General features: G+C 39.9%; 2 protein-coding genes across 2 annotated transcripts in view; one reads left to right on the top strand and one right to left on the bottom strand.

The window, feature by feature from the left end:
- Nucleotides 1-1,507: 1,507 nt before the first annotated feature.
- On the top strand, nt 1,508-15,922 carry LOC149289262 (augurin-like). Its single transcript, XM_089490906.1, has 5 exons — nt 1,508-1,611; nt 12,307-12,446; nt 14,624-14,671; nt 15,476-15,633; nt 15,761-15,922. The coding sequence occupies exons 1-5, from the start codon at nt 1,508-1,510 to the stop codon at nt 15,920-15,922; spliced, it is 612 nt and encodes a 203-aa protein (XP_089347032.1).
- A 3,238-nt stretch (nt 15,923-19,160) lies between these two features.
- Nucleotides 19,161-24,784, bottom strand: part of LOC149289263 (UDP-glucuronic acid decarboxylase 1) — a 36,971-nt gene continuing 31,347 nt past the window's right edge. Inside the window, exons 13-15 of the mRNA XM_089490852.1 lie at nt 24,280-24,337; nt 23,568-23,671; nt 19,161-19,292 (exon numbers count right to left, since the gene is read on the bottom strand). Coding sequence (XP_089346978.1) covers nt 19,161-19,292; nt 23,568-23,671; nt 24,280-24,337 — 294 coding nt within the window. The remainder of the gene's footprint in view (nt 19,293-23,567; nt 23,672-24,279; nt 24,338-24,784) is intronic.

Genomic DNA, 24,784 nt, shown 5'->3' on the forward strand with positions numbered 1-24,784 from the left:
CCATACACCACTCTGCCTCCTGTCAGCAACGGAGGTTCACAAGACACCAGGGAGCCGGGTAGAGAGGCAGAGTGGTGTATGGGAGGGTGGCTCCCATACACCCCTCTGACTCCTCCCCCCTCCCATACACCACTCTGCCTCTCTCCCGACTCCCTGGTGTTTTGTGAACCTCCGTTGCTGACAGGCACTTTCACTGCAGCTTCATAGAAGCCTCAGCGTAAGTGAAGGGCAGTAACGGAGGCTGTCTGTGCGATGCAGACCCCCACCAGCTGACAGAGAGAATGATCCTCTGCAGGAGACCTCGATTCTCTGTCAGCCGGTGGGGGTCTGCACGATGCGCACAGACAGCCTCCGTTCCTCACCTTCACTTACGCTGAGGCTTCTATGAAGCTGCAGTGAAAGTGCCTGTCAGCAACGGAGGTTCACAAAACACCAGGGAGTCGGGAGAGAGGCAGAGTGGTGTATGGGAGGGGGGAGGAGTCAGAGGGGTGTATGGAAGTGGAGGGGAGAGGCGGAAGTTGTTTGTGCGCATCGCACGGACACCCAACGGCTGACAGTGAAGGGGAATCCAGGTCCCCTGCAGCGTTGCGGGGGATCTGGAATCTAGTGTTATAATCTGATCTCTGTTTGAGGTCGGATTATATAAGGAGAGGAGTTTTAAAGAGCATTTGCTCTAAAAAAAACCCCCTTTTTTTATAATCGATAAAAATCGATTCGACTAATCGATAATGAAAATCGTTGTCAACGATTTTAATTATCGATTATATCGATTAGTTGTTTCAGCCCTAGTTCTTAGGTATGCTCATATCAGGGCCGGCCCTACAATGGCAATTGCCCCAGGCGGCACTTCAGAAGGGGCGGCACTTTGCCGCCCCAAGCGTTTTTTTTTTTGTTTTTTTGAAGCGGAGGAGAGAGAGAGGGGCACCGAGTGATTTTCGCTTACCCGCTCGGCGCCCCTCTCTCTCTCCTCTGCGGCGAGTTTACCTGTTCGGTCTCGGTGCCGGCTTGTAATGCAGAGCGCCGGAAGTGACGCGAATTTCCGGCGCTCAGCATTACAAGCCGGCACCGTGGCAGCACAGGGAGACTCGCCGCAGGACTGTTTAAGGGTAAGTACCGGTGGGGGGCGGGTAGATAATGCCGCCCCCCCCTCGGCGGGGGGCGGCATTTTAAACTTCGCCCCAGGCGGCGTTAAGTCTTCGGCCGGCCCTGGCTCATATTAATGATACAAGCTCTTTCTAAGGGACCGTTATATATAAAAAACCATCCATTCCTATACTTTTTAAGCAGTGATTGTCTCGGTGAGATCATGGCATATTGCTTCAGTGATCAAATATTAATCTTAAAATGTGCATTAGCCTGTACCATAAAATTACCAGTAGGCTAGGACGCCACAACGTTAACTTTATTCATCTAGTTTAATTGTAATTATTAAAGTGTTTTTTTGTGGCCTAACTGGATCTTCACTGATAACATTTACTATGTGCCTGAGCATTCTAGCTGATAGATTATGAGCACACCTGGGCTCTTCCATTCCTTCACCTTATGGGATCTGGGAGGAGGTGTAAGCAGAGTGAGATACACTATATGGACACCTGACCGTTACACCAACAGGTACTTTTATGACATTTGCATTCTAAATACATAGACATTCACATGTGTCCCCCCTTTGCAGGTATAACAAATTCCACCCTTCTGGGAAGGCTTTCCACAATAGTTTCTGAGGGTTTCTTTTCCTCCTTCAGCATACCAAGATATTTTGTATAATGCTATGTGGGAACAGTTTGGGGAAGGCCTTTTTCTATTCCAACAAGGTCCATAAAGACATTGTTGGATGAGTTTAGTGTGGAAGAACTTGACCCCATAGGACACCTTTGGGATGAACTGGAACGGAGATTGCGAGCCAGGCCTTCTCATCCAACATCAGTGCCTGACCTCACAAATGCTCTTCTGCATGAATGGGCAAAAATTTCCACAGAAACTCTCCAAAATCTTGTGGAAATCCTTCCTAGACGAGTGGAAGCTGTTAACTGCAAACGAGGGGCCAACTACATATTGTCTATGTATATATATATGTCTATGTATTTAGAATGCAATGCTATAAAAGTCCCTGTTGGTTTAATGGTCAGCTGTCCCAATACCTTTGTCCATACAGTGTAGCTTTGCTAGGCCTTTATGTTTGCTACATAACATAGGAGTGGTGAGTGGACAAACCTGTTGGTAAGCAGGCCAAACATATCTACCTCCCACCTTGAAAATAAATTGCTACCCCGAAGGTCTGTGTTGTCTTATGATTTTGTAGACTAATATAAAAGACTGATTCATTTGATTCATTATTATTCATTAGGTTAGTCTTTGCAAGAACTGCAATGCTTGAAAGAATTCATCTGAATGTAATAACTAGTAAAATACAAGACTTGGAAAGAGGCATCCAGTTATAAGCCAAAAAGCAATGTATTTAAATCAAAATGGTAAATTATTTGGCAATGTTGCCCTGCAATAAAAGAACGACATCTGTTATGCACAGATATTTATAAATATATTTATTTCACTTCAGAGAATTTATTTGCAATATGGTCATTGCTGAATCTCGACACTGAACAACGTGTTAAGCCTGGAGCCTACTGAGCATGAAAAGACAATCTTAGCATCTAATACATTATCCTCGTTTGTTCTTTCTGACTTTGCCATAATATTCATAGCATGCAAGATCTTGAAAGACTGAAAGCCAAGGCTGGAAAAAAGGCTGATAGGTACATACAATCAAACCCTTTACAATATGATACAAAAGAACTACAGTTTCCAGAATGCATAACTAGAGGATTTATATACATATATATATATATATATATATATATATATATATCGTATTGGCTCGATTATAGGCCGCACCCGATTATAGGCCGCACCCTAAAGGTTAGGTGCTTTTTTAAAGAAAAATTTTGATTCTTAGAAAAAAAACCAACTTAGTGGAATAGATATGCTGCCACTCCGTCCCCCCTGAGATATGCTGCCACTCTGCCCTCCCCCGAGATATGCTGCCACTGTGCCCTCCCCTGAGATATGCTGCCACTCTGCCCTCCGCCGAGATATGCTGCCACTCTGCCCCCAAGATGTGCCCCCCCCCCTAGACTTACCAATGCAGACTCTGCGTGTCCCGGGCATCGGAATACCTTTGACCATACATTATCCTGGTTTGTTCTCTTTGACTTTGCCAAAATATTCATAGCATGCAAGATCTTGAAAGACTGAAAGCCAAGGCTGGAAAAAAGGCTGATCGGTACATACAATCAAACCCTTTACAATATGATACAGTTCTGGCAAGAAGGAATTTTTTCCCTGCTTAGTGCAAAATTGGAAAGAGCCAAACTTGGGTGTTTTGCCTTCTTTTGGATCAACAGCAACAAATTAACAGATATAGGAAAGGCTGAACTTGATGGACGCATGTCTTTTTTCAGCCTATATAACTATATAACTATGTAACTATGTCATTGCTCTTTTTCATTTTGAGTGAAGCATGTTTGGCCAAAGACAATATGAAAGGGCTACATCTGTATTTCTCAGCAACGTATCTTCCTGATTTGAAATTTTGCAAAGATAAAAGCGCAGTTAGGAAGTAGAACCAGATGACAGCCAGGATATTCGCCTAATTAAAAAGCTTCAAACGTATTCCAGTGTATGAAAATGGGCCAATGTCAGGACTGTGCAGATAATTCCTTCTTCCCAACCCACGCAGTGGAGAATTCATCTTAACAAATACGGTACTTCTCATTGAACAGCACCGTTTTAGTATAAAAAGCTTTGTTCATTTTACACATTAGGTTAATTAAAAGTGGCAGTGTATGTAACCCTTCCTTGCAAAGCCTTTGTGATGGAATTTCTGAAAAATTAATATAATATAAAAAAGTTATTAGGTGGTACATGTGCAAAGTACTGCATAAGAAATGCATTGCACCTTTTCTCCTTGTTGGGCAATCTGGAGTTTACGCTTTTATAGTCTGCTCCATGGTGTATGAGCATCCCGATGTGCGGCTTTCTCACTGGTATATCACAGTTAAAATCTATGCTTAAATATAGATGCCTTCATTTAAAGTCTGACAAGTCATGGTTTTCATATGGACCATTGACAAACCTATTTAGATAGCACAATCAGCAAGTCACAACAGAAACATTGTGATGGACAGTTAAAGGCTTAGTATTTGAAGAAACACAAGATCAGGGACTTTGTGAAGTTCTGAGGTATGATGCCTGTCAGAAGATGTCATCCAAGTCCACATTTATGGGGTATAACTCTAGTCCCCACTGACAAATAAAAAGAGAAACGCTGGTACCTTTTGGTCTAGCAAAGTGGCCCATCTTCCTCTATATGAGCTTACCCCCGACAATGCAATAAAAACTTGTGCATAGCTTCCCTTCTACTTACACTTGGTGCAAGCTGCCATGCTGCTATAACAGGGTCACATGATGTCAAGTTAGACGACCTCACTGATACCAATAATAATTGGGGTCATAACTTGACCACTTTTTTTGTTTGGTAGCTGAATCAATTGTTGTTTTATATCACACAGAACACTAAGATACAGGGTCCAGTCTCATCTGATCGGCTGAGACTTAACACTGACATTATCATGGAAGACAAAGTTCTTTTTTAAAGTATAGTGAGCCTCCTATAAAGAAGAATGACTATTAATTATACTCTATTACCAGGGCCGGCCGAAGACTTAACGCCGCCTGGGGCGAAGTTTAAAACGCCGCCCCCCCGCCGACGCCGGGGGGGGGGCGGCATTTTAAACTTCGCCGACGCCATAATCTACGACCCCCCCCCCGGTACTTACCTTTAAACAGTCCTGCGGCGAGTCTCCCTGCTCTGCCACGGTGCCGGCTTGTAATGCTGAGCGCCGGAAATTGACGTCACTTCCGGCGCTCTGCATTACAAGCCGGCACCGGGACCGAACAGGGAGACTCGCCGCAGAGGAGAGAGAGAGAGGGGCGCCGAGCGGGTAAGCGAAAACCACTCGGTGCCCCTCTCTCTCTCCTCCGCTTCAAAAAAAAAAAAAGCGCTTGGGGCGGCAAAGTGCCGCCCCTTCTAAAGTGCCGCCTGGGGCAATTGCCCCAGTCTGCCCCATTATAGGGCCGGCCCTGTCTATTACTCTAAATAAATAAAAACAATTAAAGCTCTTACCTGACACAGAAGACTATGTACTGCAACAGCCCTCTCCCTCCATGATCTGACTGTTCTTGCCACTGATTGGCAACTTGAATCTGTCAATCAGTGGCAGGTAAGTCAGAACACGTTCCTGGATGCAGAGTTCACCTGCCAGCGATGCAGTTGACTGGAGGTGAGTATATCGCGTGCAGAGACACATCTCCTACAAGGTATTTAGCTGGTGGGTGTGGAAAGGGACATATGCATACTGACACTTCTTCCAATCTATACATTTCAAAAGAATGACAAAGCTAGAACTGGCTGACCAAGTCAAACTCATACATAACTCATAAATAAACTCATCACAAGCTGCAGAATCCCCCTTTCAACGGCAAAACTGTCAGGGTTCCACCCTACAAGCCTGGACTATGCGAGAACAATACATAGTTGTGTCTACCTGCAGCCGCTAGTGGCCAACCTTCCCTCTCAGGGAATTACTTGTGGCAGCTGAGCCACGTTACCTGAGTGTAGTCCTGCCCTTATATACCTGCTCTGGCGTTCAGTCTGGGGCTTGGCATTGAAGTGTTTTCAGTGTTGCTGGTTTTCTGCTGCCTGGTCCTATGCTGTTTGTGCAATTCTCTGTTGGATTCTGCCTGTTTTGACTTGACTTGTCCTGACCTTGATCTTGGCTTCTGATTTGGCTCTTGTGATCTCCTGGTGCTGACCTGGCTTGTCCTGACCTTGCTGTTGGCTTCCGATTTGGCTTTTGCTTCTGTGATCTCCTGGTATTGACCTGGCTTGCCTGAATACATGTGCCCTGAGGGCCGCGTGGCCTGCCTGAGGGCTGCCTGCCGCATGCCCTGCCTGAGGGCTGCCTGCCGCGTGCCCTGCCTGAGGGCTGCCTGCCGCGTGCCCTGCCTGAGGGCTGCCTGCCGCGTGCCCTGCCTGAGGGCTGCCTGCCGCGTGCCAGCCGTGTTCCTTGTCTGAGGGGTTCCATTCCGCAGTTCCCTTATCCGAAGTCCACTATCCGAAGTCTGTGTCCTGCAGTGGTGCATCTGCTTTTGTGGCTTTGTCACGCTTATTGACCAGTCCTGTTTCTCCTGTTCTGCCAGCTCCAATATAGACTGTTATTTGGATATACATACCTACAGCATCTTGTATCTTTATTTGCCTGTACCTACCTACCAGTCATGATGCATCGTGGGGTACAGACAGAGCTCATAGTATCCACTGCAACTGGGCTCCTACCTGACCTGCTTGCCCGGGTCCTGACAAAAACAGAACCATGTAACATTAAAGGGGGCCACATACTTCTCATATGCATTAAAAGGCATATAATGGCTGCAGTGCCCCTTTAAGTTACAAACCACTTCCATGCAAATTATTTAGCTGCCTGCCAGAAAAAAAAATAATTTCGCTTGTCTGAGAATATATGCTTTGTTTTATTATTGTTACATTTTTACAAATCAATGTCAGAATGCTACAAGCTAGACAACTTAATTAAATGAAATTGATTAAGGTAACATTCCATTATTTAGTTATTTGCATGTAAATCTTTCCTACCATACTGAACAGTGTAATGGTTAACTTTTCAGTGCCATATGGGAAAACAATCAACCATTCAACTAACTATCTCCAATTTTTTTACCAGAGGCCCTTTTTTTTGTCAACACATCAGATTTTTTAATCTGCCAGCAAGGAGGCTGCTCAGCTGACCCACTTCCAGTACATTATTCACTGCGTATGACCTCAGTCTGATGATGCCAACCTTTTTTGCTGACATTTCAAGTTCTGTTAAAATGTCAGCTGCCAAATAAGATTCCATTTTCTCAGCTTTTCTAAGAGCAGTTAAATTGTGCAAGCTGTAAAAAAAATATCTACTGCACCAAAGGGATATTTAACCTCAAATATGTTTATAATTAAATGTGTCAGTTTTTAAACCATAGCTGGCAGTACAGTTTAATTCACCAAATGTCAGAAAAAAAGCTATAATTATTTTAATCTATGAAATCATCTGGATTCGCATTTAGTGGCGAGATTTAGGGATATGCTAATAAAAAGCATGAATAGAAAGATCTAAGAGCTGGACGTTGGACTGTCACCATTACTAACAGTTAGTAATCAGAAATTACTAAGAACTTTTTAGGGTAGTGTATGGATAAAGTTGAAATTAGAATTCCTGTACTATAAAGAAAGAAAAAGTGTAATATACCTGGAAAACGGCATGATTACATGTCAAAAAGCATTAGCCTACATATTTTGGAGGGGGGAAATATTTTCTTAAAGTACTCTTACATCACTTTAAACTTTTGTTCCAATGAGCCTCCTACTGAAGCACAATTTGGCAAACCAGTTATTTCCAGTGAATATAAAGGTATATGATACAAAAGTTGCATATTATTTTGGGTTTGTTTGCCAGAAAAAAACCAAAAACCTGAAAAGGATCAAGAAACTACTAATGATAAGAGGAACATACTCTGCTTACAGAGGGATGCTCAAAATGGTCAACTAGAAAAAAAGAACATGATAGCAATTAGCCGCCTAAATGCCTAGTTAAAAGTACCGTATTTGCTCGATTATAAGACGATACCGGTACTTTTGAGTCCCCGGTGTGTAGCTGGGGCAGCGTGTAGATGTCTACGCGATTAGCGTAGACAACTTCCGCTGCAGCAGGAAGGAGGCGTGGCTAGCAGCGGGGGTTGTCTGCGTCCATCGCGCAGACCTTCCCCGGCTGTCAGAGATCAGAGTTCTAATCTCTGACAGTCGGGGAAGGTCTGCGCGATGGACGCAGACAACCCCCGCTGCTTCTATTTTCCAACCTTCCCCCCAGTTATGCACATCTGCCTCCAGAAATGCCTTTTTAACCCTCTATACACCACTCTGCCTCCTGAATGCCTTAAACCTCCCTATATGCCACTCTTCCCCATAATATGCCTTTTAACCCTCTAAATGCCAGAGTGGCATATAGGGGTATAAGGCATTTCTGGAGGCAGAGTGGCACATAGGGGGTCAAAAGGCATATCATGGGGCACAGTGGCATATAGGGGGTATAAGGCAATTCTGGGGCAGATGTGCATAACTGGGGGGAAGGTTGGAAAATAGAAGGAAATAAAACCAAAATATTTTTCTCAATCATAGCTTTTATTAAAAAAAAATAGTTTAGATGAATTAACATTTACTGGTAAAACTTTTTTCCTATAGGGTCATCTTATATTCAGGCTTTTTTTTCCCCCCCTAAATTAATATTCAGATTTGGGGGGGTCGTCTTATAATCAGGGTCGTCATATAATCGAGCAAATACGGTAATATCGTCTCATTCTAGACAGGCCATTTTGTGCACGACCTTTCTTGTCAGGTACTCAACATTCTTTAAATACACATGTTCTGGTTTAAACTGGTTTGATCTTGTGGTTGTGCTGAACCACTCATTTTCTTATATAAAGAATTAAGATCCCCTGAATCCGATAGGTTGGCAAGGCCATATTAAGAAGCTTTGGGTCCCTGGAGCAATTGTGGACCCAACATAATATTACCACACAACACATAGATGAAAACCCGACGCATTTAAGCTTCTGTAAACTACCCTAAAGCTGCTATCAGCCATCGAACTTCAAGCAGGAAAATACATCATATTCTGGTGCTCAGACTCAACGTGCTGTGCCTGAGGAAGTGCGGACGGCAGCACCAGCTGAGCGCTAAGTCTGGGGGGAGCAAGTGCTAGGGGCCTGCAGGTGCATAGCTGTAAGTCTGGGGGGAGCTGCTGCTAGGAGTCCACAAGGACCACTGCAAAACAATATGATGTTACCTAAATTACCATTGTAGTATTATATGACAACAAGACAAGCATTTTAACCCATTCTAATTACTTTAAATTACAACTTTGTCTGGCACATAGATAAGAGATATGTTAGGATTTTTCTCTTAATCAGGTCTGTGATGTGATCACGGTCACAAACGAAAGAGAGGGAAATGCCACAGAGCCGTTCTGATCGCAACTCATGGGGCTCCAGGCCCATTAATCCTTTTATCCCGCTGTCAAGACATGAAAACGTTACATATTCTTGTCAATATTACTAAATGTCTGATTTCCCTGTGCCCAGAAGTAATGTTAGAATGTTTGTTGTATTTGTGAAGGTCACATCTGCAGAAAGCTAAATTGCTCTTATACTTATTATTTCAACTGATGATTACAATGAAGGACAATATACTTAAACACATCCCACAGTAAAGTTTAATTCTAAGTATGTTTAATGAATCATGAATTAAAAAGTGATGCCAAAATAAAAAAAGGTAAATGTATTTTATGATTTAACTAGGAGATAAATCATTTCTCCATGCAACATCTGCATGCAGCAGTACATTGGCATCTGGTATCTGCGACTATGAAGAAACTTGATTCCTTACCCTTAGGATTCTTAGCCAGTTTTTTTTTTTTTTTAGAAGAATTTGGAATTCATGGGTGTTTTTTTCTTATGAAAGTGCCTATTCCACCAAATCCCCTTCCTTCATGTGTGCTGCTTACAGGATACGCATAAATAAGGCTCACCTTAGGACATTTTTGAAGGACCGCTTGGAAAGGACATAAGTAACTTTTTGTTTCTGAGGTAAAGTAACACTAAATTTATGTTTTGTTTTTATAATACAGGAATGCAAGGCGCATTGGATTTATAACAAATCACTGCTTGTTCCAGGAAGGTTTGCCTAGCATTTCCTTTTAATTACTTTTGAGCTCTTGAGGTGTAAATATTTGCTCTTGGCTCAGGACAGGAACACCATCGTTCGAATCGCCTGAGAGAGTTTGGAAGTGATCAGCATCTTATAACGAACGTTATAATTACATTTAAGCTAACAGCTCAGTTTTATTCATCTGTTGTTTTATGTTGTGTTTTTTTATGGTATTTAGTTATTGTTTTTTTTTTTTTACTTAGTGTTAAGATACTTTCTGCAAAAAAAATACATTTTCAGTTTTACTTTTTCATTGAGGAACGGTTTATAATTTTTATATATTACTAATTTTTATGTTTACCCCTCAAAAGATGTTAGAAATAGTCCCCATTTAGTTCAATATTGTATTTAGATGAATTTTCCTACAATCAGCAGAATGTCACACTAACTTTAAAAAAACCTTTAAAATCTTGTTACTATATATGATCATAGTCTTCAGAAAAGCAATTTTCTCATCTAATATATATAATTTGCTTTTACTCAGTTTAGAATAACTTTAAAAATGTGTTTACCGGAAGTAAGAATAATGCACAACGGACAAATTTCCAAAATAAATATTTTCAAAATTACCAATATCCCTTGACCTGTAAATTACAGAGCAACATTTAGTTTCATAAAAATGTGATGCTTTTTTAATTTGTAATATTCACTTGAGTTCTCAGAATTATATATGAACTATGATTATACCCAACGTCTTATTGTGTCTCATTGTACTATGGAATTGGAGTTCACTGAGGTAACTGCCACATAAGCAAAGGACTCAAAAAGTCCTAAGGCTGTTGGCTAACATCACTTTGGAATGCAGAGCAGAAATGTCTCATAAAGATCATGACTGACTGAAAGTACTCAGGGTGAAAATAGCAAATTGTAAGTTGTAAGTTATAACAATGTAAAAAAAACCCAAAAAGTTAAAGCGAGCAGTCAAGGGAGGTCAGGTGCATGATGGTGAATACTACTTTTTAAATGCCAAAGAGAAGTAATAAAAAATCTAGGTTATTAAGCTATTAGGTTCTGGTTCGTTAATATATTTCAATGTGTTTAAACATTTATTACTCAGAATGTTTTGTATACGTTTTCTGTATGCTAATAATTTCTAAAGTTTAATAATTTAGTGTCCACAATGGTGCCGTCACATAAAAGATATGTTAAATCAGGGGTGGATCCAGAACCTCACATTAACACATCCAGACACTCACGCTAACACTTACACACCAAGACACTCAACACTAACACAATGCAAACACACTAATACACAAACTCAGACACACACATACTAACATACTCAGCTACACACCCAAACACTCATAGTAACACAACTAGACATGCAATACTACCACACCAACACTGCCATACACTCACATTAACATAACTGTACACACTAATACACATGCAGAGGGAGACAATCACTAAATGGAAACATTACCATATCCAGACCCACTCACATAAATACAATAACATACCCAGACACGCCACAATGTGACCCTGGCTCAACCATGTCTTCTTCTTAAAATTACTCGTGGACCATCTCTCTTTTTTCGCTAATTAAATTTATATTGGATAGTGAAATCAGAGAGTGTACTCTCCAGCAAGTTAACACTTTGTGAATAAACCCTATTGAAAACAATGACCATACCTGGAAACCACCATGGCTAAGCTACCTGGATCTCTCCTTGCTCTGAAGGAGTGACTTCGTGAGAATTTAAAGAGTAGGAGGGGAGGTAAACAGGGAGTGGGCATGGTCAAACGCTGCTCCCCTATCCAGAGAAAAATGAGAGTGACCTGGAGACCCAGGGAGGTAGCCAATGACATACACAAGTCATGTCCCATACATTAGTATCATTGTATGGACACTTTACCCATACACATTTGCTTGCTCCTAGACTGTGTCAAAACAGTAAACAGTGCAGGTCCCCATCTTTTGAGTTCTTGATGTCTTGCAAATGTCCAAATAAAATGTCTTTGAAAATATTAGTGAAAAGCAGTGAACGTATTCCAAATACAAGGAAGTTGTAGCCTAGGCTACACAAGACTATAGAAAAGCGTCCTTTGTTCCCCTTTTTTTGGCTTTAAAAGACAAAAAAGTACAAAATACAACTATCCCTATTCCCTATTTTTCTGAATCCTCTAGGTTAAGCTACCACATCCAGTGGCACAGTTCAAGCATTTAAAGACTGACGGAAACTTGGTCAATATGTACTCAACCCACTGCTTTTCCAAAAGCAACACATCCAAGATGGTAGCCTGTTTATAAACTGAGCTTTGCGTGGTAATTACTGCCAGTATTCATTGGAATGACCTAGAGTAACCCTCTACTAGAGGAAGCTGCTGAAAAGACTATTCAATGCTCTGTCCCCTCTCCATTCCCACCTACTTTATACATTTTTGTTGGTGTGAGAACATCTTTACGACATTCTCTCTGCACACTGCTCATGTTTTAGGTATCGGGGGAACAGGATCTGTGCAAAGAAGATGTCAACATCCAGGGAGAAAAGAGGGCTCTTGCCACAGTATACTATAAGACGTTTTGGACTTACTTCAGTAGTTCTGGTATTTCTACTAGTTATATTTATAAGTCCAGGTGAGTAACAAGTATTGTATTGATTTACTGTATGATGTCAAAATTACTCTTTTCCATGCACCAAGATTGCATATCTAAACAAATACACAGAATCGCATATCATTATCACCAAAAACCTTCAACGTGCACATGGATATGCTGACCTTTAAGTAAAAAAATAAATAAAAATACAAATGATATACAGTGTTTATGGGAAAATATTGAGTAATGTTTTATTTTGTTAAGTGTAATGCTTTTTTCAATGAAAATAGTAAAAACAAAAAAAAAACAATTCCAGACTGATATATGTATTGATAATTAAAAAGATACTTACTCAAAACCACTTGCATTATGCATAAAAAAGGTGTACTGAGCCAGCAGAAATCAAATATTTTTTTTACATCTATCTCAGTCCTTGTAAAACTGACACGTTTGAGATAGAATCATAAATTAACCGGCACTGTAAACCAACTATTGTTGATTGTATTATTATTACTGGTTTTAAATTATTCTAGTTTAGACATCATATCTTCCTGCATTAAAGAAGTAGCTGGTGTATTTTTCCATTTCCCATGAGCATTTAGTAATTCTTACATTGGAATCCTATTGCCATTTTAAACAGGAACAATCTCCCTGTGCACTAACTACATCATACACGTTATACATGCGCTCTGGGTGCTAAAGATTGCTTAGATGCTCGCTATGCCTCCGTTAATATATTCTCTTGTCCATCAGAGGAAAAAGATCAGATCTATGTTTAATGTTTGGATAAAATACATATATGAATTAAACAAATTTAAATAATTGACTATATTAATCAGAATAAAATGGTCACACTGCTTATACAAAACTAAAGGTAAAAGAAGACATACAAAACGTAAATACAAAACAGTAAAATAAACAAGAATTAACTATAGAAAAAAAAAACACTACACAAAAGTAAAATAATCCATGGAATTATGTAGATGTTCCTTGCCAAAATGAAATTCAAGAAAGTCCAGGAAATTCCAAGTGTGTCTCTCAGATGCCTATTTTTACAGGAATCATCTTCTTTGGTGTTACCTGGGAGCGGAGTGTGTAGCCCAAACAGCTTATGACACTCATAACGGGATAGCCAGTAAAACCTGAACGAAAACTCTGATATTTTAAAATGTTATATTTGGTTGTTACGGTGCCTTGTACAGTAATAACTCTGGGTTAATCATGCTGTCCATGTTATTAACAACATATAGGCAGGGCCAGACTTGTGATGATGAGGGGGCCCTGGCAATTTAAGGCTGGAGGCTGCCCGATGACGACTGGATTTGCATGGCCACATTTTATGTTTTTACGCTCGTGTAGTATGCGGCTGAGCATATCCGGCCAGTGGCCGCAGAATGCAGCACCCAATCTCCCTACGGATCTGCAGGTTGGGTGTGTATATGGCACTTTTGTCCAGGGGCCACAGGGCATTTGCCCGGTGTGCCAGATGGTCAGTCTGAGCCTGGATAAAGGGGCCAAACATACTCGCCCTGTTGGCTATAATATTATTTTTCTATTTAGTGCCATCATATTCCATAGTGCTGTACAATGGGTAGACAGGACATAACAAGTAATATATAACATAACAATTGGGCTATCTCCACTATCATTCTGGAGAGTACACTGTCAGGACAAAGAATATCTTCATGGTAGTTCTACTAATGACACCTAACCATATGAGTGTGTCATGGCGTTCTACAGCTGGAAAACTCACAATAATGTGCATAAAACGACAGAAAATGTTTATATATCAAATTGCGTAATTAAAATACATTATTACTTTTAGAAATGCCTCAATAGGTCCTAACAGCACTTAAACGCCTTGATAAAGCCTTGCCTTCTAGCCATGCCTCTATCTGCCTACACCCCAAAAACGAAAATATCGCTTTGTCCATCTGAAATATTTTGATGTACGCTTTAGTGTAACTTAATTAACGTCTTAAGGTTGGCTCGTGCTTTTGCGTGCAGTGTACTTGTTTTGGAGGTTTTTAGTTTAAATGTTCACACAGAGATTTGTGTGTCCTACTAAAAAGCAACAAACTCGCTATGGCGATTCTACGTTCCCCCTTCCCTTTTATTATACCGTAACCTCAGTACATCAAAATGTATGTCAGTTATAAGCCCAATTGTGCTAAATTACATGATTTACATTGACGAGCATTTTTTTCTGTTTCTAGAATTGTCAAGTGGGAATAAACTTCGTATGATGCTACAGAAAAGAGAAGGTCAGTTCAGCGCGTCCTAATAAAACTCCTTATTTGCCCTGGATTTTATACCTTGCAGATGTGCGTTAAAAGACATGAAAGAAAACATAAGGAGGTGGCCATTATCCCCTTCCTTCAATTAACAATCTAAATAGCCGCAGCAGTCAATCAATTACTCAATGGGGTTTATTCACTCAAGGGAGAGTTTTCAGAAGAGTTGTGTTTTAACACCCTCACTTTATAAAGTATAAGTGAAGGCAAAAACAATTGTCATCCAAACTCTCCTTTTAATAAACACCTACATTTCTTATAGCCAGACACATAGAAAGAAAGCTGGTCATGGGAACAGGACAGCAAAATGCTAATAAAAGAGATTGATTTAAGAGTTATTTTAAGAGTTATTCAGCAGTTGGCTGGGAACATTTTCAACTTAAACTACCTGTAGACAGAGGACCCCAATTGGGATTTCAATACAGAGGGACACTTCCCAGACTTTTCTCTGAAGTCCTGTATATTTTCCTTAATGACAGATCCACAAATAATAAACAATGTTACCCTTAACACCACAACTAACACAATTCACCAAAAACTATTGAAGGCCACACTTCTTGTACACCATAACGCACCTAATTTAAGAAGCTAATGGTATTGGGAAGAAAATAAATCGTGCCTGCAGTGTTCTACAGCAGCAGATATCCGGTTTAATCATCATATATACCGCTGTCTGGCATTAACCATGGAGAGCTAATAAAAGCTTCAAATAAAGCTACCATGTGTACATGTATTGTTAATTCGATACGTTGGTTTTGTCCGTTTGTATTGTAGCTTCTGCACCTGATAAAACGGTGGTGGCTGTAGAAGGGAATAAAGCCAATGAGTTCTTAAATACACTAAAGAGACCAAAGCGACAACTCTGGGACAGGACTCGTCCAGAAGTCCAACAATGGTACCAGCAATTTCTCTATATGGGCTTCGATGAAGCAGTAAGTACAGAGAATTAACGACAAAATTCATCAATAAGAACATCTACCCTACAGCTTGGACTTATATTTTCCTACGTATATGAAAACACTTTTTTAGCATTCTGATAACACTGAAAATCTTTTCCAGAAATATGAAGATGACATGTCATACTGGAAGAACCAAGGCCGTGGCGGGAGTGAATACTATGGTGGTTTCCATCAGCATCATTATGACGAGGATTCAGCCATTGGACCCCGCAATCCCTATACCTTCAGACATGGAGCTGGGGTCAACTATGATGATTATTAGAGCCATAAATTCAGTGCTGTACACCATATTTAGATTACAAGGAGCAGTTGAGCTTCCAGACGTTTAGTATGATTAGTTGCTATACATTAGTGAAATAATAAATACACTATTATGCTCTTTTATATTTTGCCAGAAACTGATGGAAATGCCTTATATAAATTTTAGTTTAAAGTAGGATGTCATCTAGAGACCCTAAAAAAAAATGTATGTAAATACAAAGTACCTTGGGTTTTTTTGTTTTTAATGAGGGGCAGTTTGTTTTCAACAGTGCATTTTCTGGTCAGATTTGAATCTTAGCTAAAATGCCAGTAAGAACTGCCTTGAAGAAAAGAAAAAAAAAAAAATAAAAAAAGATGTTTGACTATCACTAAAGGTGTTTGCGCCAGTATAACGCAGAACACTTGTGTCTTGAAACATTTATTTTAACTTTGTGATTTTATTGTAAAAAAATAATAATTCATTGCGCCATCACTGAACCCAGCCATGTGAAATAGTGCTATGTACTAAGCATTCATCACTAGAAATGGAGTAGTCCTTTTACGGACTTTTTTCCCCAAAATAATAAAAAAAAGCTTCATTAAAAACAGAATGTATGCATTTACTTACACAAGCATATGTAATTTATCATGAATGCTGCAAATAAGCAAAAGAGTGTGTGTGTGTATTATATTATATATATACACATATATATATATATATATATATATATATATATATATAATACACACACACAGGTATATATATTCAGGATTCGTTTTCCTTAATGACAGATCCACAGATAATGAGAAATGTTATCCCTAACACCACAACTAACACAATTCATCTAAAAACTACAGGTGGCCACTGTTTCTTAACCTACACTACTTGTAAACCATAAGTCACCTAATTTTAGAAGCTACCGTAATGGTATTAGGAAGGAAATACCGTATTGGCTCGGATATAGGCCACCCCCGTATATAGGCCGCACCCTAAAAGTTTGGTGCTTTTTTAAAGAAAGTTTTTTTCTTTAAAAAAGCACCAAAAAAACATGCTGCCACTCTGCCCCCCCCCCCGAGATATGCTGCCACTCTGCCCCCCCCCCCCGCCTTACCAGAGGAGACTCCCGGGTGTCTTGCGGGGCCGGCGAGGGACATCTACGCAATACGCGTATACAACTTCCGTTGATGTGCCGGCACCGGAAGTTGTATACACGTATTGCCTAGATGTCCTCCGCCGGCCCCGCAAGACACCCGGGAGTCTGCTCTGGTAAGTCTTAGGGGCAGAGGTAAAACGCATCGTGCGGACGGTCACCGGCTGTGGCGATGCGGGTAAACAACCTCCGCAGCCAGTGACCGTCCGCACGATGCGCTTAGACAACCTCCAGTGCCGGCACCCCCCCCCGTGGAAAGTGCTGGCAGGGGAGGCTGTCTGAGCGGATCGAAGAGTAGGATGCAGGTCCCCTGCGGGGGATCTGTATCCTAACCCCGCTGACTGCCCGGCGCCAGACCCCGAATATAGGCCACACCCCCACTTTAAAGACTTAAAGTGGGGGGGGAAGTGCGGCCTATATTCGAGCCAATACGGTAAATCATATTATAATTTTTACATTTTCGTGTCAGCAGTGTTCTACAGCCTGGAGATAAATCTGTCCCAACAATGGAACTGTACTCTTCCACAGAATGGAATAGCAGAAATGTCATACAAACAGTGATACCGTTTTACTACATCTTAGTTGATGAGCTATTTGTTTCTATTTTTTTATCCATATTAACCTAAGCAAGGATTACTATTCAAATTGTGTTTTGTTTTTGACATTAAATTGACCAAATACCTTAACCGGCCCTCTTGTGTAGAAAGATTTAACAATGTAAAACTCATGCGTCCATGTGGACTTCATATGCTGCAAGTTACAGGGAAACACATTTTTATTACTGGTATGCACAAAATATTGTGCAGTTTCCTTTTTTTAAAAAAAATATTTTGTTTTTGAATATGTTTCAGGCAGTTGCATACTAACTAGCAATGTGTCCAAGATCTAGCTCGGTTTTCTTAGTCCAATATACTAAAAAAAAAACCCCAAAAAACCATACTTCCTTATCATACTACCACACGGCATGTGAATGTCTTCATTATCCAGACCTTGACACTCATTAATGAAAGCCTATGGAGGAAAGCATTTCCATCAACAAGGAAAGTCATAACTGAAAACAACGGCAGCCTTTAGACACAGAGGAAGGTTACTGAAACAAGCCATGTATCCTTCAGTGGCAATCCACATAAATGTACAGAGCTTTTGTATTTTATGTTTGATTTTTTTTTTATTTTTTTTTTAAATGAGGATCACCCACTGATTTCTGAAAAGAAAAAAAAAACTAAGAAAATAACCTGCAAGGTAGTTTTACAATATTTTATTAAAATAGCATATTCAACCACCATAAATTGATAATACTTTATTTTTTTTTATCCAAGATTACACAACAATACAATAGTGATTCAAAATAGTCTTATTTTTTAACAGCTGCTTTAAAATTCAAATGTACAGTTACTTGAAACTCTGAGGAAGAAAAACATTTAAAGAACAAAAAAAAACGGAGTATAAAGCTTTTCAACAGAAATCTTCAGGCCTTTCACCCCCTTAATACCACTTAAGGGGTTAAACTAAAACATATTGATATGTCAGTGCAACACTCCTGACCATACTGCTACCTCTGTATGCATAGAAGAACATCTTATTTAAAAGTACCCATATTTTCTTTTTAACATATATAAATAAAATTGGCATTTTACTTGTCCCACTTTCAAATTGTATCTTCAGTTTGAGGAAAAAAATAACAGTAATTTAAATCCCTTTGTGCTACGCAAGGGATGGAAAAAAAAAAAAAAAAAGTTCAAAAAGCCAATGCTCTGCCAACCCCCTGCCCTCAGCAATTGGGTTGGAAACTGTCCAGACACCGCAGCAAAACAACGTCGCAGAGAGGCTTATAAAACGTGGAGACTTCCAGGTACATCCTACACTACTGTACATAGAAAGACAGACTGAAAAAAGTGCAAGGCAAGGTTTGCAGTTCTCATGGTTTGTTTAGGCACATCCATTCCTTTAAAGCAAGCTTCAGGGGGAAAATTCCAGTTGTATTCTTCACGATATCTCTTAAAAGTCTCTTTCTTCTTGCAAAACAAAGAAAGGGGAGGGAAAAGGGTGGAAACAAAAAAAATTACATCCTGTAAACCTTCAAGATAGTCGCCCCTCTTAATGGAGTGTTCAGTTATGTCGTGTTCTACCTTTTTTAATTCTCGCTGGCTTCGGTTTGGGAATATACTGGTTGTTTGCTTGATATTCAAGTTCTTTGCTAAAGTAGTGGATGGTCTTGTTTAGGCCCTCTTCTAATGGGACCTGCAAAGACAAAAAAAAACATTTCTCCATTCCATTTCTCTTGTGTTTTTCAAGTACCTCAATATTCATCTTTCTTCACAACAGAGTAACCTTTCTGCCAACAGAACCTGACATTACTGATAACGCCATAATTATAATTATAGGATTCTGGATGGAATGGTCATTTCACTGTTGCTGCACAATATTATTATAATCTACGAATTTATAGAAAACAGTGTGCTAAATCTCAGCACAGTGACACTAGGTCAATGACCAGGTTATGGCCGGCCAAGAAGCAGCTGAAGGACATTATGTTCTTTCCTTGTTCATGATGAAAAGCGTCTGGCTGACATGACCTAGCTAGTGGTCAACTTAGTCCCACTACTATGCATAAGACTACAGATCTGAAAAATACCTAGTGAAAGTGGCTACAGCACTTGTGGGAGTCAAGGCAACATTTTCTTCTCTAGAAACTCATATCTCCAAGCAACCCTCCAGAAAAATGATGATTAAAGATGCATGAGCAAAATGCTGAAACACCTCTGAACCAGAAGTAACATAGTAACATAGTAACATAGTTCATAAGGTTGAAAAAAGACCAAAGTCCATCAAGTTCAACCTATATACATATTGTGTCCCTACTGTGTTGATCCAGAGGAAGGCAAAAAAAACCCTTATGAAGCAGATGCCAATTGCCCCATACCAGGGGGAAAATTCCTTCCCGACTCCAAATATGGCAATCAGAATAAATCCCTGGATCAACGTTCTGTCCCTATTAATCTAATATCCATAACTTGTAATATTATTGCTTTCAAGAAACACGTCCAGGCTCCTTTTGAACTCTTTTATTGAGTTTGCCATAACCACTTCCTCTGGCAGAGAGTTCCATAATCTCACCGCTCTTACTGTAAAGAACCCCCGTCTGTGCTGGTGTAGAAACCTTCTTTCCTCCAGCCGTAGAGGATGTCCCCTTGTTATAGATACAGTCCTGGGTATAAATAGGTCCTGGGAGTGATCTCTGTACTGTCCCCTTATATATTTATACATAGTTATTAAATCCCCCCTAAGCCGTCTTTTTTCCAAACTAAATAACCCTAATTCTGATAATCTTTCTGGGTACTGTAGTCCTCCCATTCCCCTTATTACTCTGGTTGCCCGTCTTTGAACCCTCTCCAGCTCCACTATATCTTTCTTGTACACTGGTGCCCAGTACTGTACACAGTATTCCATGTGTGGTCTGACTAGTGACTTGTACAGTGGTAGAATTATTTCCTTGTCGTGGGCATCTATGCCCCTTTTGATGCACCCCATGATTTTATTTGCCTTAGCAGCAGCTGCCTGACACTGGTCGCTACATGTAAATTTACTGTTAACTAAAACTCCTAAGTCCTTTTCCATGTCAGTCGTCCCCAGTGTTTTCCCATTTAATACATATTCCCAGCCTGGATTTTTCTTCCCCATGTGCATAACCTTACATTTATCTGTGTTGAACCTCATCTGCCACATCCCAGCCCAAGCCTCCAACCTATGCAGATCCATTTGTAATCGTGCACTGTCCTCTATTGTGTTAACCACGTTACAGAGCTTAGTATCGTCTGCAAAGATTGATACTTTACTATACAATCCCTCTACAAGGTCATTAATAAATATATTAAAAAGAATAGGACCCAAAACTGACCCCTGTGGTACCCCACTAGTAACAGTCACCCACTCAGAGTATGTACCATTAATAACCACCCTCTGTTTCCTATCACTGAGCCAGTTACTTACCCACATACACACATTCTCCCCCAGCCCAAGCATTCTCATTTTATGTACCAGCCTTTTATGTGGCACCGTATCAAATGCTTTGGAAAAATCAAGATATACGACATCCAGCGATTCACCCCGATCCAGTCTTGAGCTCACCTCCTCATAAAAGCTGATCAGGTTAGTTTGACAGGACCGATCCCTTGTAAACCCATGCTGATATGGAGTCATACACTTATTTTCATTGAGATACTCCAAAATAGCATCTCTTAGGAAACCCTCAAACAGTTTACACACAACAGAAGTTAAACTAACAGGCCTATAATTCCCCGGGTCACTTTTTGTCCCCTTTTTGAATATTGGCACAACATTTGCTATGCGCCAGTCCTGGGGAACAGACCCTGTCACTATAGAGTCCTTGAATATTAGAAATAGGGGTCTGTCTATTACATTACTTAACTCCCTTAGAACGCGGGGGTGAATGCCATCTGGACCTGGTGATTTGCCTATTTTGATTTTTTTTAGGCGGCACTGCACTTCTTCCTGGGTTAGACAGGCGACATGTACTGGGGCAGTTATCTCATCCTGCTGTATATTACCTGGCATTTCATTTTCCTCTGTGAATACAGCAGAGAAGAATATATTTAATAGATTAGCTTTTTCCTGATCCCCGTCTATAACTTCTCCCTCATTACTTTTTAAGGGGCCAACGCTTTCATTTTTAACCTTTTTACTATTTATATAGTTAAAGAACATTTTGGGGTTTGTCTTACTCTCTTTGGCAATGAGTCTTTCTGTCTCCACTTTTGCTGCTTTTATCTGATTTTTACATATTTTTTTTTTTTCCCGATAGCTTTTTAGTGCTTCCTCACTGCCTTCCTGTTTTAGTAGCTTAAATGCCTTTTTTTGCCATTTATTACCCCCTTTACATTTTTATTTATCCACATTGGTTTTCTCTTGTTCCTGACTCTTTTATTCCCATACGGTATGTACCTTTCACAGTGAGAATTTAAGATATCCTTAAAAATCTCCCATTGAGTGTCTGTACTCTTGTTTTTGAGGACATTTTCCCAATTTACAGTGTTAAGGGCTTCTCTTAGTTGATCAAACTTTGCCTTCCTAAAGTTCATGGTTCTTGTGGCTCCTCTAAGAGTTCCCTTATTGAAGGACAAGTTATAATGCATCATATTGTGATCACTATTTCCTAGATGTCCCCTGACCTGAACATTAGTTACTCTGTCAGGTCTGTTGGTTAATATTAAGTCCAGTAGGGCGCCCCCTCTGGTCGGGTCCTGTACCATTTGGGACAGATAATTATCCTTACTTATAGTCAGAAACCGGTTTCCTTTATGAGATTCACAGGTCTCTGTTTCCCAGTTTATGTCGGGATAGTTAAAGTCCCCCATAATAACCACCTCATTGTGATTTGCTGCCTTGTTTATTTGCTTTAATAATTGATCTTCTGCTGCTTCCATTATATTTGGTGGTTTATAGCAAACACCGATCAGTATTTTATTATTTTTCTTTCCATATATTTCTACCCATAATGACTCCACATTATCATTTCCCTCACATATATTCTCCCGCAGTGTGGCCTTTAGGCTGGACTTTACATAAAGGCAAACTCCTCCCCCTTTTCGTTTTTTTCGATCCTTCCTGAATAGACTATAACCCTGTATGTTAACCGCCCAGTCATAGCTATCATCCAACCATGTCTCTGTTATACCCACTATGTCATAATTTTCTTCAGACATTATTAACTCCAGTTCGTCAGTTTTATTGGTCAGACTTCTGGCATTAGTAAGCATACAATTTAGAGGTGTATGGTTTTTTTCCCTATGAAGCCTATCCCTATTGACTATTCTAACCCCTCCCTCCGCTCCACCCCCAGGTACATTTATAAGCCCCAGCTTTCTATCTACACTATCTTCCCCTTCTATATTGTAGTTTCCCTCCCCAATGCCACAAAAAAGCCTTAAACTTGCGTGTAATAATAATTATTAATAATAATGTTGGGGACCATGGCAGTTTTAAAAGTCAATACAAACTATACGTTGATACATTTTCCATTAACTTCAGGCCACTATGCAAGAAGAAACAGCCACAAGAGATTTTTATAGGGTACTATTTCATTGAATGTCCCAACAGCATTGCCTACATATGCAAAAAGGCATAGTATGACTGCTTTTTGAAGTAGTAATTCTTTTCACATGTACGTTCACACACCATGGATATGGCAGGAATCTTAAGAGCGCAATAAATGTTGGCAAAAACGTCCTTGTATATTATAAAGCGCCCTATCGCAATAATAGCCCATTCCTCTGCTATATAAGAAAGATGGCTGCTGAGATTATAGATATAGATAGAGAGAGAAAAAAAAAAATGGAAGGCACATGCACATTTTAAAAATTTGAACACTTTTTTTTATATTTACGTGAACTCATGGGTGGTATCTAAAATCATGATTGTGATGCTTTCTATGTAAAAAAACAAAACAAAAAAACAACTAGTAATACTAAAATGTAATACTCTTCAAGATTTACATACCACAGGCTCCCAACCAAGCAAGAGTTTAGCTTTCCTTATATCTGGCTTTCGCCTTTGGGGGTCATCTTGTGCTTCAGATAGAAAAGTGATCTCACCGCCACTACCTGTTGGGGTGCAGACGTTAATTTTTACCATGCACGATGAAACAAGGCAGAAAACAATACAGCATGTATTACTGGGTGAAAGTATCAACATGCAAAACGGATAATAGAGGATTAGTTAACTAGTGAGTAGCAATAAGTTTCATCATTTGTACAGATAAAATGTGAATCCATGAGCTACAGCACATGTATGAGAGAAACTTTAAAAAACAAAAACAAACAGATTTTGATTGCTGGTTCTTTTTTTTTAATTTTTTTATTGTGTGTCTTCTGCACTACACTTGAGATATATTTGTAGAGCCTCACATAGGCTTCAGGGAATCTATACACATACACAGATGCCATCTACAACAGAAATCAGGATATCTAGATAACAAATAAAATGAAAAACAAAGAGGTATATTGTCACCTGTTTGTCAATTATGCAAACAATGTTCATCAGATAACATGCTTTTTAGATGATAACTTGAAATGTTACCACCACAAAAAAAAGTTATCTCCACAAGCAGAGAAACTCGTTTAGAGTCCTGAGATCCCAATTCAATTAACCACTTTTTAATTAGACATTAAATGAACATTGGCAGCACCCTGCAAGAGCACTGAACACTCACCAACAAGGTGTTTAATTAAACGGGCAAACTCCAGGATGGTGTGTTCTTCAGGGTTCCCCTGAGAAATGAGAAAAGTAGATTACAGTTGCTTTTCCAGACAAGTATCACAACCAATTCTAAAATACAACATGCAGATTTCATCAATGCTCATTATATGATACAACTTATTTTATTCTGTACGCTGGGGCCTGGACTAAAAAAGCTTCAAGGACTAAGCCTAGGATCTTTCTACTTGATATGGCCATTGATACAACAGCAAGAGATAAGGGAAGGGGGACTCAATCGAGTGGGACAAAGCCACGAACTCCATGAAACTCAAGCAAAGTTCTTGGAATTTTCTTTTACGTGTAGCAAAAAAAAGAAAAAAGTGCTAATAGCCTCTGCTTCAATTGGAAGCTGGAAACAGTGGAAGGCAGGACCATATTTCCCAACAAAGTAAACCAGGTCTTAAACGTGATTTATTATTAAATTTTGTTTAATACCTGCAGAGTTATAGTTGCCTTGA

The sequence above is a fragment of the Sceloporus occidentalis genome, unplaced genomic scaffold (assembly GCF_023333645.1).
Source record: "Sceloporus occidentalis isolate IW3139 unplaced genomic scaffold, rSceOcc1.0.p SCAF_47, whole genome shotgun sequence".
Classification (NCBI taxonomy): Eukaryota; Metazoa; Chordata; class Lepidosauria; order Squamata; family Phrynosomatidae; genus Sceloporus; species Sceloporus occidentalis.